The 15,304-nt window shown below is 40.4% G+C and overlaps 1 protein-coding gene across 2 annotated transcripts in view; it reads left to right on the forward strand.

Moving 5' to 3' along the window:
* LOC125467501 (protein transport protein Sec24C) overlaps positions 1-15,304 on the forward strand; it is a 74,979-nt gene that overhangs the window by 22,086 nt on the left and 37,589 nt on the right. The window contains exons 4-9 of one of the 2 annotated variants that reach the window (XM_059640416.1): positions 138-298; positions 3,493-3,936; positions 5,944-6,068; positions 8,447-8,515; positions 9,844-9,955; positions 10,898-11,025. In XM_059640416.1, the coding sequence (XP_059496399.1) occupies positions 138-298; positions 3,493-3,936; positions 5,944-6,068; positions 8,447-8,515; positions 9,844-9,955; positions 10,898-11,025 (1,039 nt within the window). The remainder of the gene's footprint in view (positions 1-137; positions 299-3,492; positions 3,937-5,943; positions 6,069-8,446; positions 8,516-9,843; positions 9,956-10,897; positions 11,026-15,304) is intronic. The other variant, XM_059640417.1, reaches the window with a different exon arrangement.

Genomic DNA, 15,304 nt, shown 5'->3' on the forward strand with positions numbered 1-15,304 from the left:
TGAACATCTTGGTTCAGAGAAATTGCTCAAAATGTTGCTGGCTTGGCTTTGTTGTTGACCAATACCTAACCTTCCCCTACTGTACTGGAATGATCCCTTGTGAATGCAGGAATCTAATGATTAAAGTTCTTTTGCAGGTTCCCAGTCTCTCAACCATACATGCCTGGTAATCATCCGATGCCATATCAACAATATGCACCCCTGCACAGTAACGCACAACAGTTACCAAATCAAATGGCAGCGATGCAGATCAGCGGTTCTACAAATAATGCACCACCATCTGCCAGTCAGAGTTATGGTAAGTGATGTTAAACTCCTAGGATTGCGTGTAGTTGAATTTGTCTTCCACCCCTCCTCCAACCCCCAACCAAATTGTTCATGCTTGCTTTATCCAAAAACCTACATTCCAAAAACTCTCAGCACATAAGCTCACGACAAGAAATGGGATATTTGTTTCAAATGCTTAATATAAGTGCACCCAATGAGTCAATTCTAACCATACTTCATCTCGCCATCCTTTACGAAAGGCTGACTTAGAAATAGGTTACAATGTTCCAAAGTTGAGAATTCCTCTGACCAAGTCCAGCCCACAAATGGATTAATTTACAATCTCAATTGTTTCCCAGATCTGCCCTCAAATTTTTAGAAAAATTCACTCATCTGTTTCTCTTACTTCCCTCAAGTTGCTAGTTATTTCTCAATCACAACCCTTTTAAATATTACTCATGCGCTTGCTCTCATTCTTCACACTGTTTAAGAAGCAGATCTGTGCCGATGCCATTTTACAGTCATCTGTATAGAAGCAATAGACAAGGATCTGCTCCCCATTGGAAAAATTCACCCGTTGATATAGTGTATCTCTGAGGACTGTGAATGCACAGGTTCAAGAGTATCCAAAGGTTTGTCTGTATGAAGCACTGTTTGTGAGAGTGTTGTGGCTGGGTTCACATTTCAGCTTTCTCTCCACATTAAAGAACACACATTTCTCATTTTACCTTATTCCTAGGTAGTAATGGCCTGGTAGAGATCAGGGCTTCATGGACGTGAGTGGCACACACAAGACAACTGATGTTTGTGCAGTGCTCATTGTTATTACTTTGAACTATAGACAGAAGATTAATGTGATTTGGAGTTCAGTTGTTACTTGTGAGCTCTCAAGAAAATGTTTGTGTATGAATTCACTATCACCACTTTGAAAGCCACCTTTCATCATATGAAAGTCACTTAACTTTCAGCTCAAAGCCTCTTAACCAGTTCCTTCATTGGTGAGATTTTACTCCCTCCCCATAATAGTGTGATTTCTTTGTGATGGAATACATCCCACTTGCCTGAATGGGTGCCACTCCAACAACACTCAAGAGGCGTGACATTATTCAGGACAAAGCAGCCCACTTGATTGGCACCACATTGACAAACATCCACTCTCTCCGACACTGACTCTCATTACCAGCAGTGTGTGCCATCCGCTAAGATGTACTGCCGAAATTCACTGAAGATCTTCAGATTGCTCCTTTCAAACCCATTACTTCTTTCATCCAGAAGGGTAAGAGCAACAGATATATGGAAACACCACCTTCAAATTCCCACCTAAGGCACTCACCATCCTGACTTGTAAATTTATCACCATTCTTTCGCTGTTGTTGGGTTAAAATCCTAGAATCCTTCCCAAGGGCATTGTGGGCCACCCTACAATATAAGGACTACAGTGGCTCAAAAAGGCAGCTCACCACCATCTTCTCAAGGACAACTTGGGACAGTCAGTACAAATACTGGCCAACCAGCGATGTCCACATCCCACAAGTGAATGAAAAAAAATCTCGTTTTATTTGAGGTTTGTGCCAATGTTTTAAACTTGCAAACTTCATATGTAGAAATGGTTCCACACTTTTCTTGTGAAATGTGAGGTTCTTAATTTTTAGGCACTGCCCTTTCACATGAGACTTGCCAATGAATTGCAATAGTTTGGCTCTAATCTATCAGTTTTCCCTTAATACCTTTGAAGTTAGATTATGTCCTCCCCTAACTTGCTAAATTCCAGGGTGCATAACTCGAATTTGTGGTATCTCTCCTTATAATTGGATTTTGACTAGTCAGTGCTGCACTAGTGATTGCCTTCAAAAATTCTGTAGATTCTGGAGTGCATCCTGCAGATTGGAAGGTATCAAACGTCACCCCACTATTTAAGAATAGAGCAAAGGAGAAAACCTGGAATTACAGATTTGTATGCCTTAGATCAGTCGAGGGACATGTGGGCAAGAATGTGACAGATGGAATATAATGTGAAAAAATGAGGCTGTACACTTTTTGGTCAAGGGAACAGGTGCTCAAAGCGTCTCTTAAATGGTGAGTGGTTGGAAAATATACGTGTGCAAAGGGGCCTGGGTAACCTAGGTAATAAGTCACCGAAGGCAAACATGCAGGTGCAGCAACCTATTAGGAAGTCTAATAAATGTTACTGATTATTGCAGTAGAATTTGAGTACAGGAATGGTGAAGCCTTTGTTCAGTTGTAATAGTTTAGTTTGGGTCTCTTTATCTCAGGGGAGATAAAGAGACCAAAGAGGGAGTGTAACAAGTGCTCACCAGGTTTGTGATCAGGAGGATGTTAAATGAAGAGAGATTGGGCAAACTGAGTATGTATTTCCTAGAGTTTGGAAGAATGAGAATGATCTGATTGAAACATATCAAGTATTAAAGGGATAGACGGGGTAGTTGCAGGAAAGATGTTTCTCTGGTTGGGGAGTCTAGAACCGGGGACACAATTTTAAAAATAAGTGGGGTACTATTTAGGATGAGATGAGAAATGATTTTACCTTGCATGTCGAGGATCTTTGGAATTCTCTACCCAAGATGGCTGTGGAAGCTCAGTCACTGGAGATGTACTTGCAGCAGAGCTTGCTAAATTTCTGATTACCGATGACTTAATGGATGGTGTGCATAAAAGGTATTGAAGTGTTCAATCAGCCTCAACTGGATTTAAACGGTGGAGCAAACTCAACAGGCTGTTTAATCCCCTCAAGGCTATTCTGCCATTTAATATGGTCACAAATATCTGTTGCAAATTGCAGATTTCTATCCATCTATCCAGACAACCCTCGGTTTCCCCTGTCAAACAAGAATCTATCTGCTGCTGCTTTGAAAATATCCAATGACCCTGCCTCAACACTTTCTGACAGAGTTCCAAAGTTGCATAGCTGGCTTGAATAAAACATCCTCATCTCTGTTCTAAAACAGCGACATTTAAGTTTTTTAAAAAAAGTACCTCCCTAATTATTGGTACAATGAGCAATTTCTGCTACATTATCAGGCTTCAAATTCTGCTGAAAATACACACATTGCTGTTTCTTGGCTAATGCAAGCAACGTGTATTTGCCTAAAGATAGAAGCTGTAAATTACAGAACTATGGAACAGTTTCCAATTGTCTTAGCACCTGTCTGATTTGAGAATTACTTCTGTGGGATTGCCGTTGACAGTGATATCTTTTGTTCACAGGACCACCAGCTTCTCATCATCAAACAGCACCAACTTTTCCGCCCACTGGTCCAGGATCGTACACGCAATATGCTACTCCACTACAGAATATTCCCTCAAGCGTGCCTCAGGGTGGTAACCTTCCCCAACATCCCTTTCCTGGGCAACCAGTCCCAGTGTCAACTTTCACCTCGCCTCCCACATCTACAGGTTTGACTGGCTCAGCTCTCCCTCCTCCACCTGGGGTACCAAGACCCCCAGCAATGCATGGACCACCACTGTCTGGACAGCCTCAGACAGGCCTTCCCCCATCCCAGCCTCCGACTGGACATTACCCACCCCAACTGAATCACATACCCACAGGTCCTCAGTCTGGTATGCCAGGAGTAGTGACTGGTCCACCAACTCAGGGCTTTCAAGCGCATCCAACTCAACCTAGTCAGGGACTTATACCTCAACAGAATGGTAAGTCTCCAAATGCTCAATACTTGCAGCAGGAAATGAAACAGCGGACATAATCTGTCTAGTGTTTTATAAAGAGTTAAGGTTGGAAGATTTGCTTATTTGAGCCTGCAAAATTTTGATGAATTTTCAAAAGGAAGAACAAATTTAAGTTAGATTTTCCATTCAACATCAAAGTCACTAAGTTATGCATTTAGCAGGGAAAGGAGGGGATTAAATATTTCTTGCAACATTTGGTTGGTTTGTTTGATAAAAATGGGTTTAGAATACTGTGAAAAATAAGTCATATCTATGCAAGTTTTCTTTGAGATTCTGCTAGTTATCTTCAGCTGCATGTCAGAATAATTGGACGATGGTCAGGAATGTACTTGTGTTAAAGATGGTGATTTTCATCATAATACAAATGAGCAATCAGATTCCTCTCTCCCAACACTGCCTTTTGTTTCACCCATACAGTAATCTGTGTAACTTCATCAAAAATTTAAAAGTGCAGTGATGACCGTCAAACCATTGTTGATTGTCATGAGTCTGCTTTCAGGAGGGAAACTGCTGTCCTTACCTGGTGTAGTGTACCTATGACACCAGGCACATAGTAATGTAATTAATTCTTAACTACCCCCTGAAGTGGCCAAGCAAATCATTGTCACAACAGGAAAGAAGAAGAAGAAGAAGAAACTGGGTGGACCACCTGGTATCTACTAAGACACTGATGTCTCAGACATCACCATAACCATTCCTATGTCCTGTCAAACTGGCAGGATAGGCCTAGCAGATGTGATGATACAGAAGAGAGTCGCGCTGGGAGTCCTCAGCATTGACTGCAGCCCCTGGAAAGTCCTCAAGTTGATTGAGTCATCAAATGCAAAGCTCGTAGACTGAGTCTGACAGGTGGTGAGAGAATCAACAAGAGGGAAGAACATACTGACCCTCATCCTCCCTCAACAGTCTGCCTGTCACCAGTATAGCTGTTCATGATATTGTTGGTAGGAGTGACCACTCTCACTGCTTGTCTTCACGTTGAGAGTACCCTCTATCATGTTATAGGGCTGAATCACCTTGATCAATGGAATAAACTTGTGAATACATCAAGCAACTGAAGACTGGCATCTGGGCATTGATGAGGCTTTGTGGCCATCAGCAGAATCGTACTCAAACACGACCTGCAACTCCATGGCCCAGTATATCCCATGTTCCACAATTACCATCATGCCAGGCGATCGGCCCTGCTTCAATGAAGAGTGCAGAAAGGAATGCCAGGAATAGCACCAGGCACAGCTGGAAATGAAGTGTCAGCCTGGTGAAGCTACAACCTGTGTGCCAAACAGTGCAAGCACAAGGCTAAGCAATTCCACAACCCGTACATCAGATCGAAGCTTTGCAGTGTTGCGAATAATGATAGACAGTTAAATAATACACTGAAGTAGGTGGTCCCACAAGTACCCTCTCAATGATGGGGGACTCCACAATGGTACAAAAGATAAGATTGAAGCATTCATAAGTCTCTAGCCAAAAGTAACAAGTCCTGTAAAGAGCCCCAGCATCATCAATGTCAGTCTTCAGCCAATTCAATTAATTCCACATTATATCAAGAAATGTTTGAAGGCATTGGATATTCCCAAGGCTAAGGACCCTGACAATGTTCCAGCAATAGTATTGAAGACATATGCTGCACAACTTGCTGTGCTCCTAGTAAAGCTTTTCCAATATAACCTTAACCCTGATATGTACTGAACAATATGTAAAAATGCTCACGTGTCCTGTACACACAAAGGACAGGTCCAACCTGGGCAATTACCTGGATCAGTCTGCTTTCAATCATTAGTGACGTGATGGAAGATGTCTTCAACAATGTTATCAAACAGCAGTTGCTCTTTGGCGGTGGGCGATAAATGCTGAACAATGGTGTATTGTACATCGCATTTTGCTGATCCATTACTAATTCCCCGAGTATTCCTTGATGTTGCGATATACAGACATGTTAGCTTTTCTTCATTTGTGATGTCCTTTCAGGTTCTTTTGGACAAGTGAGGTCACCCCAGCCGAACTTTGCTGCACCTTACACTGGAGCACCAAGTTACACCAGTCAACCCCAACCACAACAGAAAAGGCTGGACCCAGATAGCATTCCTAGCCCAGTAAGGACTACAATTTATAGCTGTTGTCTTTCTGTCTGTTGTTCTTTAATGCTTGTAAAGTTTCTTCAGTGTTTTAAGGAGAAGATGGTGGCTTCATAGGAATGTCACTGGACTGTTAATCCAGAGGCCCAGGCTAATGCTTTGGGGACATGGGTTCAAATTACACCATAGCAGCTGATGGAATTTCAATTCAATTTAAATTAGAATCTAAAGCTAGTCTTGTTAATGGCAACCGTAAAACTACATTGGTTGCCCGATAAACCCATCTAGTTTACTAATATCCTCGAGGGAAGGAAATCTGCCATCCTTACCTGCTCTGACCTCCATTTGTTTCCAGACCCAAAGCAATATTGGTTAACATTTAACTTCTTCAAGGGTGATTAGGGATGGGCAAAAAGTGCTGTTTGTCAGCAATGTCCACATCCTGTCAATAAATAAAAAAAAACATCATTTTCTGCTTATTACAAGGATTTGCTTGCACCTGTCCATTGTTTACAAACTTGAGAGACCTGAAGGTAGTTTTCAGCTTTTTTTGCATGAGTTAATGTGAACATGTTTGTACTTCTGGCTGGAGATTTGATTTCATGCAATGCAAAGTGTCTTGACTGTTTACACATTGCATATAACATAGCTTCAAATAACAGTTCCTGCCCTGAAAATGTGTTATGCTTGGGGGGACTGTTTACAGTCACTTCTGCTTCAGCTTGGTGTCCTGAACACTCTACTTGTGGTGGGTTGGTACTGTAATTCTGGTAGACAGCAGACTATTCTTTTCCTGGTGCATCAGCTTTTCCATGCTCCAGTCTTCTTTCTCTTTGCCATCTCTGAGAATCCTAAATCTTCTCTGCCTTCCTTTCTGGTTGCCTGGGGTGCAGCTTCTTCAAGCCTGTTGCCGCACAGCCAGCCTGGTGCCATGCATCCTGTGATCAGTTGTCCGTCTCTTCGTTCAATCATAATTTCCTGTTAACTCTTTAAGTTCAGTGTTCATTCTCTCCTTTCTCTATCCTTGCTTCTCTCTCCACATGAGAATGGGAACCAGGGACAAGAGCAGGGACCTGCTTGTGGAATCAGTCAGGCTTGAGAGCAAGTCTGAGCTTGAAGCAGGTACTCAATGGTTATCCCTCTTGCAAAAAATACCAACATTGCTTTAATGCACGTAAGACTCGTAAATCATGGTGATACAATGAGACCATTTTTTACTGTCATTAAGAAAATCTGTTGGAAAATGCAAAATGGCTCACGGTTAAAGATTATTTTGGGATGTGGGGGAAATCTAGTGATTAATGCCTGATGTAGAGTTTCTGTCAAAGTAGTGCAGATGAGAACTTGAAGCATGTAAGTTCTTGGTGAGATGTTAGGATTATACTGGATTGTTGATTGAAATGGTAATCAATGTGATAGCTGTAAGGCTTTTGATGGAAGCATTTTATTTGAGACTTTCATGAAAACAACAGTGATCACCAGCCTTGTGTCTTTTTATTGGGCCTCCTGTCCAGTTTCTGAGAAAGGTATGGCCGTGTTCTTGATTTGCTTTAGCTTACAAGTAACATGCTGTCAGTCTCCTCCTGCAAAATTCAACTGACTGATCCTTTTACGGGAATAATAACAAAATGGTATCTACCAAGAATGTGGTTTCAGTAATGAGGTGAGGAGTTGACATGGGATTGGGAAACTCCATTGGAAGTTTTGGGTAGCAGGTAGTAAATGATCAGTTGCAAGTTTTCTTCTGGCATGCAATGCAATCTTGACAGAAACTTGGGAGTAAATTCCGGTTAGGGTGCTTAAACTGTTAAAACTTCTCAACCTGGGAAGGCACTAATGAAGTTCCCTTGCTGTAATCACTTTTAAGCATCTAATATTTAACAATTGTAGATGTTCTGAAGTCTCTGGACAGTTCTGAACTCTCAACTTGGATGTGTTTGGATAATTGACTTGCAAGACATTGAAAGAGAAACTAAAAAGAGGCATTAAAGTTTGACATCAAATAAGCTCTAAACTAAATGCTAACATTTCTGTATATTTCTGTTTAAAAATTTAACTTCTGTCAGATTTTTGAGTTAACACTATTGGACAGTTCCAGAGTTGAAATGCTAACACTTTTGTTTTATATATGAAGTTATCATTCTTGCCGGAATACTTTCTACAAATTCAGCTTTTTAATATTAAAGCTGTGGAAATGTGAGCAGGCCTGCATAATGCATTGAAATAAACAGATAACTGGTCTAACTAAATAACACAGCTTGCATGTGCAATGATGTATGTGTAAACGTATGTCAAAGGACTTGCTGATGTGGCTCCATTCATGTGGGAAGATAGAAGTAACAACTGTTACTGTTCTGTTTCTCTCCTGTTTTGCTGCTCATTTGTGCCTTTTTAAGCAACTTAATGAACTGCCACCTCAACAGAAAACAAGACATAGAATAGATCCAGATGCAATTCCTAGTCCAGTAAGTCTGCTTGTATGTATGTGTGCTGTTACTTTCTTAATTACTGCCTTTGCTTTTCATTCTAAAAGGCATATTGCTATACATCTGACAAATGTGTGCTGTAAGGTCACAAAATCTTCAGTTTAATTGCACTTTCTCTACACTTTATTTTACAAAACCACATTATTGTGTCAGTTAAATGGCTGCACAAAGGAGAATTCCTAAGAAAAAAATCTTTCTGACAGTATCAGAAACTTTTGGATTGGTTTCATGTTTGAGCAACTTAACCCAGTGATCTACTTTGGTACCTTACAGACAGTGGTAGATAAAATGAGATCGCCGAAAATCAGATCTATACTTGCTTCTTCAGCTTAGTGAACATTTGTGGTCTTAGTTGATGTCACACGTATAACTTTTCTTTTGGCAAACTGTCACTGTGCTTTCTCGCTGCACTTGCATAAATGTCCTTTTCAAATAATGCAGATCATTTTAGCTCTTCAGTGTAAACTTTCTGCCTCCCAAATTTTATGCAAGAGCCAGCACCCCTATTGTAATACTTGGTGCCATTGGTTAGTAGATGCAGAAGATTTAGAGCACTGAGTAAAATTAAAGTGGAAGATGTAAATAACTTGAGGCAATATTCAATCAGTTGCTGTTTCTTAACAGCATGTGCCTGCTGAGAAAGCTGCTGGGTCATTTGTGTTTCAGTACTGAATTTCAGAATGTAAATTTTACTAGGTTTAATGAATGCAATAAATTAATGTTTTTTTTACAAATGTTTTTACTTTCATTTAATAGTGCTCAATGAGAACCTCTTAGCCCTTTTGACAGCACTGTAATTACTGTACAATCTATACAGTTGTTTTTGATTGAAAAACATGAGTTATTAATAAGCTACGCTTACGAAATCAATTCAAATCAAATGTTTGCACTTTTCCCTCTACTACAAACTTCTACTTCCACTCACGGGAAATTTTTTCCCAGCTTACTTGACACTAATCCAGGTGCCTAGCAGCAGCCAGTGAACAGTGTTCAGAGCTTGGAGTGTGCGTTCTCTTCCTCTTCTTTAGGCATTATGGCAACATTTGTTGTCCTATTGCTACTCTGACTGAGGTCAGTTAACACGGCACAGATGAGAAATCACACCTGGAATTATCCTGGCCTCTTGCTCAGGATTACTTGTTTACTGAATTGCTTGGGGAACTTTTAAGTGTTTGTTCAGTCATTATGTGACCATAATATCCACTTAGATCCTCTTCCAACAAGCTATTCAGATATGTCCAAAATTGAAGGACTTGGCTTTGTGTTTTATTGAATGACAATTTGAAATTTATCGTATACTCTGACAGATTCAAGTGATTGAAGATGATAAGTCAAACAGAGGAACTGAACCATTCTCGACCGGTGTGAGAGGTCAAGTTCCACCACTTGTTACTACTGACTTTGTGGTAAAAGATCAAGGTAACATCCTTAAGATTCTTTAACGGCTTCAATATTTTGCTTTGTGACAACAGCCAAGGCATGTTTTGTCACTGGAGTTGGCTACCTTGATGTTGGCTCCAATTGGCAAGACATTGTCCTGAGAAGACAACCAGAGAGTGGCTGTCACCATTTTTTTTTTGGTTGTGGAGTAGACACAGTGCATACACCTGTTTGTCTGCAAGAATCACCCTGTGGATAATATGTGTGGATCCTAATTCATGCGAGTGTGTCACACTGTAGTCCGATTGACTCTTTTTTTCAGCAGAGCGACCGTACACGCATATGTAGGGATATTTTTTCTGCAAACTGAGGATATTTTCAAGCCTCGTGCTGTGTTTGATCTGCCTGAAAGCTGATAATTTCTCATTGCTTTCTCCTTGGGAATGCCTTGACCAATTAGAGTCAAGTGCCACCCAGTCAGTACCCTGTTCTGTGTAACAGTTTCCTGTTTGAAATTTGGCATTCTTGTGTTTATCCTGATGAATACAAGGAACAAGGGAGGTGGCATAATGGTAAATTCACTGGACTAGTAATCCTCAATTTTCGGGGGGCCTGGGTTTGTATCCCACCATGGCAAATGGTGAAAATTTGAGTTCAGTAAACAGATAACCTAATGGTGCTCATGTACTCGCGATTCATGTCATATTTTTTAAAAAATCAATCTGCCTCACAAATGTGTTTTAGGAAGGAAGGCTGCTGTCTTTAACTAATCTGGCCTCTATGGCTCCAAATTTATGGCAATGTGGTTGACTGTTTCAAGCAGTCAGGAATGGACAATAAATGACTGCTCAGCCAGCAGTATCAACAGCCCATAAAAGAAGGGGAGAAAAATTGCTTCAACAGACTTTAAGTTCCGTATTACCAAGTAACAGAAGTAGTATTATTTTTAAAAATTATAACTTGTTTGTGCTTGTTTTGCAGGGAATGCAAGTCCTCGATTTATTCGATGTGCAGCTTATAATCTTCCTTGCACTTCAGATATGGCAAAGCAATGCCAAGTTCCCCTTACTGCAGTCATTAAACCACTTGCTACCTTACCAGCTGATGAGGTAAATAATGAATTTCGATTTTTCTTTTTGTGGAAGGATATACTCTTACAATTGTGTCTAGATTTACTTTCCATCTCATATGTATATCAGACCAAAACATGGAGTCTTGTAAGCAAAGATCTGTCAACTTTGAGTATCTCACTTGGGGTCATTGGCTTTGTTTTTGGCCTGTTTGACCGTTGCACCTCTCCTGTTTGGTGATATATCTGTGGATTGTTATACACGGTTCTGGGGCCAACCAAGAGAGTGATAGCTACCACTGTGGCGACCGCTAGATTCCATGTATTAATCCTATGCATTTGGGAGTAAGAGCTCCTCTCCCTGCCCAACCTCAGGAATGCAATAATAGTTTAATCCTTTAAGGGAGGAGAGGGATCATGCTGGGAAGCTATCAAGTTATTTCAGTCTAATTCGTACCAGGGAATATATTAACATACATCCACCTTTCTGTGGGTGAGGCAATCCTCTGAGAGACAGTGTGGCGTTAACACCTTCCAAAGGAACCTCCAACATTGCCTTTGTTGCCAGACCAACCCAAGACAAAGATCAATATCAACTCCAGGAATTGTTCATTGCTTTTTTTGACCCAATGAAAGCATTTCATTTAGGAAATTGCAAAACTGTATTGATTTGTATTTCAAGAATTTGGATGCCCAAGAAATTTTGTCACATCCCTGTAGTTAGTTCATGATGTAGCAAGTTTCCTGATTGTGAGATCTGAAACAGATGCCTTCAAAAGCTAAACCAGGGTCACGCAAGACTGTGAGATAGCTGCTGTTTACACAGGTGGCATAATGATGATGTTGCCGGGATAGTAATCCAGAATCCCAGGATAATATTTGAATCCCGTCATGGCAGGTGATTAAAATTTTGTGGTTACATGAAAATCTGGAACTAAAAGGTAGCCTGATTGTGACTATGCAATCAGTGTGTTGTAAAAACCCACCTGCTTCACCCGTGTTCTTGTGGGAAGGAAATCTGACATTCTTGTATGGTCTGGCCTGTGTGTAATTTCAGCCATGCATCAATGCGGTTGACTCTTAACTGCCTTATAGGCGATTCAGGATGGGTAATAAATGCCAGCCTAGCCAGCAGTTCCCCCAATCCATTAATTGTTTTGTTTAATCTGTCTGACAGTGGTTATTTACATCATCAAAGATGGACTTCCATCCAGTATCAGAACGAAATATCACCTTGATGGAAACACCTTTAATTTAGTTTTGGCACAGTGGCAATCCAAGTTGAGTAATGTTATGATCCAGTGTTTAGGAATGAATGTAGTGGGGTCTGTTGTATATCAGATTTGCAAACTAATCTTGAACTCTTCAATTCTGCGTGCAGAAAACTTGGCCTGTCTCTGTTGCCAGTTAAAACTCTAAACCAGCCCCAGCCTCTCAAAAGGCTACCATTGACAAAGAAGTGCAATACCAGATTGAATGCAGTAGTTCTGTCTTCTACTAGCTGTAGCAGCGTGTGTTTGAAACTAACAAAAGCTGCCATGTATGGAGTAGTTGTCACCACACTCCTGTATGAAAGTAAAATCTAGACACTATCAGTGGCACCTAAGTGTGTTGAAGAAATTGCATCAGCGATGCCTCCACCAAATCCTTTGGATTCAAAATGCAAAAATGCTTCACTGTGAGATTTGGATAAGTTGAGTGGGCAAATGCATGATAGGTTAAATGAAGTGTGGATTAATGTGAGATTATCCATTTTGGGAAGGAAGACAGACAGATTATTATCTGGATGGCAATAGATCGGGAAAGGGGAGATGCAGCAAGATCTGGATGTCCTCCTTTACAGCCTGCAGCTACTTGTATGCTTGCTGTCAGGGAGTGGTGTAGAAGGCAACTGGTATGTTGACCTTCATTGAGGATTTGAATACAGGAGCTATAGTATCATACTGCAATGGTACTGTACCTTGGTGAGAACACATAGGGAGTATTGCCTGCAGTTTTGGCTTCCTTATCTAAGGAGGGATGTTCTAGCTATAAATATAAGAGAGGAAATTATTTTTCTCCCTGCTTTTTTTCTTCCCACATCTCCTTTATTTGATCTGTTTGTTCCTTTCTATCTATTTCTCTCCCCGACTGCTTTTCCACTTTTATCCTTCCCACGTTCTTCTGTTCTTTCCTCCCTTCCCTTTCCCCTCTTATCTGATCCACTCTCTCTAACCTCCGCTAAAGCAGGCAGCAGTGGATTGTTTTAGTTAGGTGATATGGTATCCTCCTATTCTGGCACATTCTGAGAAGCTCATTCCACCTCTCCAAGTCAGCTGAAATAAGACATGATACTGAATTTGTTGCATTTTGCATTATTCCACAACATGCCAATGAAATTTGATTTGATTGCATGCAGTTGCTGACATGTAGAATTACATTCTGTATGGTTGCAAGACGTTTGTGTCTGCGAAAACCATTATAAATTTAACTACCTTTTCATCAAGTGTGCATGTAATGAAAAATCAGCACATAGACTGAGTCTCTGAGGCATATTTCTCTGAAATTAAAAATTGTGCATTGGGCCCAATTGATTTCATTACTAAAGTTGTAATGTACTAAAGTTGGCCACGTTTGCTGTCAAGTTCAGTGGAGCGATGGTTCCTTTGCTGTCCATGTCACTGTGCTCAAGCAATACATAGAACTTGCCTTTTTCCATATTAACAAAGTTTTATCTAGTTGAAGTTCTTAGTGACAATTGTTCCATTTTGTCTGGTGCAGCTGTTGAGAAAAATCCAAAAACTGTAAGTGATACCGGGCTCTGGAGGTTGTATCAGCACATTTTGATTTAGACATTTCAAATTCCTGGGTCATGTGAGATGTGGTTAATGCTATCTGTGTGAATTGCATTTTTGTTTTGCTGAAATTAGGAAGAAATCTTGGGTTGGCATGCATGAAGGAATACACAGACTGTGTTTCCAGTACAGGACACGAGAAATGGTTTGATGCCAGTCATTAACTGCTGTTGTCAAAACTCAGTCATGTGCTCTCCACAAATATCAATTACTTTGAGGCACCAGTTTAGAAGGACCTAGATTAATAGCGTTGTGACATTGAAAGTATCCACTTCCCTGTCCTTGTTTGAAAGAAATTGGTCACTGAAGAATGCAAAGTCTGTTTTTGTTAAACCATGAACACAATCACAATGCATAGGTTTTAAACTGGTCAAAGGTAGATTGAGGGTCAACTCTTGTCTGAGTATGCTCTAATGAAGCATATTGGAATATCTTACTCCTTCAAAGGCATTCTATAAATGCTAGTTGTTTCATAGAGTTTGGTGAGTTCTCGGTGATAAGCATCGTGGACTTAATACCATTATTTGATTTTCAATCATTACATTTTTGATCCTGCTTACAGCGTTGGACGAGAGTAACTGGTGACTATTTCCCAATGAAATTGTGCGCAACTATGCATAAACTGTCTTGTTATACTGTCATTGTATGCTATCACATGTCATAACTGTGTTTATTATAACAGTTCAGTTTGCTGGTTGCTCATCCTTTCTCCAAATCAGTAATGCTATTTTGCCTGATTATAACTTGACCACGTTTATCCCAGGTTCATGTGAGAATGTATTATAAGTGAAAATAGCAGAGAATAGCTTAAAGGACCAACATTGACAAACAAACAATTAACTTAGGGTGACACAGTACTAAAACCAGTTTGGAGCATGACTGGTAACTTGAAGCACAAAATGGTTCACTGTTAACTCTGGAGTATTGTGTTACTCCTATTTGTATGTTGATCACTCTGTTCTGTTAAATAGAAGGGAGCAAAGGGTTCTGGCACCTCTGAAGGAGAAATTCTGTAATCTGGCAAATGCTGTTTTGCTTTGAAAGGATGGAATTTTGTAATTGTTCCTTGCGTAAATGGGGAAAATCACTACATGTTGGAGTCTGTGGTTAAAAGATTCATGCCTACTGACCACAGCTTGCAAACCTTACATTACTAGTTAATCTTAGTGTCTGCTTTCTGCCTGTTAATGTTGTAATCATAGCTGTGATAATGTAATTGCATCATTGATGTATGCAGCATGCATGCAGGCCCTTCAGCCCAACTTGTTCATGCTGACCAGGTTTCCTAAACTGAACTAGTCCCATTTGCTAGCATTTGGCCCACATTTCTCTAAGCCTCTGCAATCTATGTACCTGTCCAAATGTCTTTTAAATGTTGTAATTTTACCTACCTCTACCACTTTCTCTGGCAACTTGTTTAGTAAATGCACCATCCACTCTCTGAAAAAGTTACCCTTCAGGTCCCCTTTAAAGCCTTCCCCTCTC

Source organism: Stegostoma tigrinum, chromosome 37 (genome assembly GCF_030684315.1).
Source record: "Stegostoma tigrinum isolate sSteTig4 chromosome 37, sSteTig4.hap1, whole genome shotgun sequence".
Taxonomy (NCBI): Eukaryota; Metazoa; Chordata; class Chondrichthyes; order Orectolobiformes; family Stegostomatidae; genus Stegostoma; species Stegostoma tigrinum.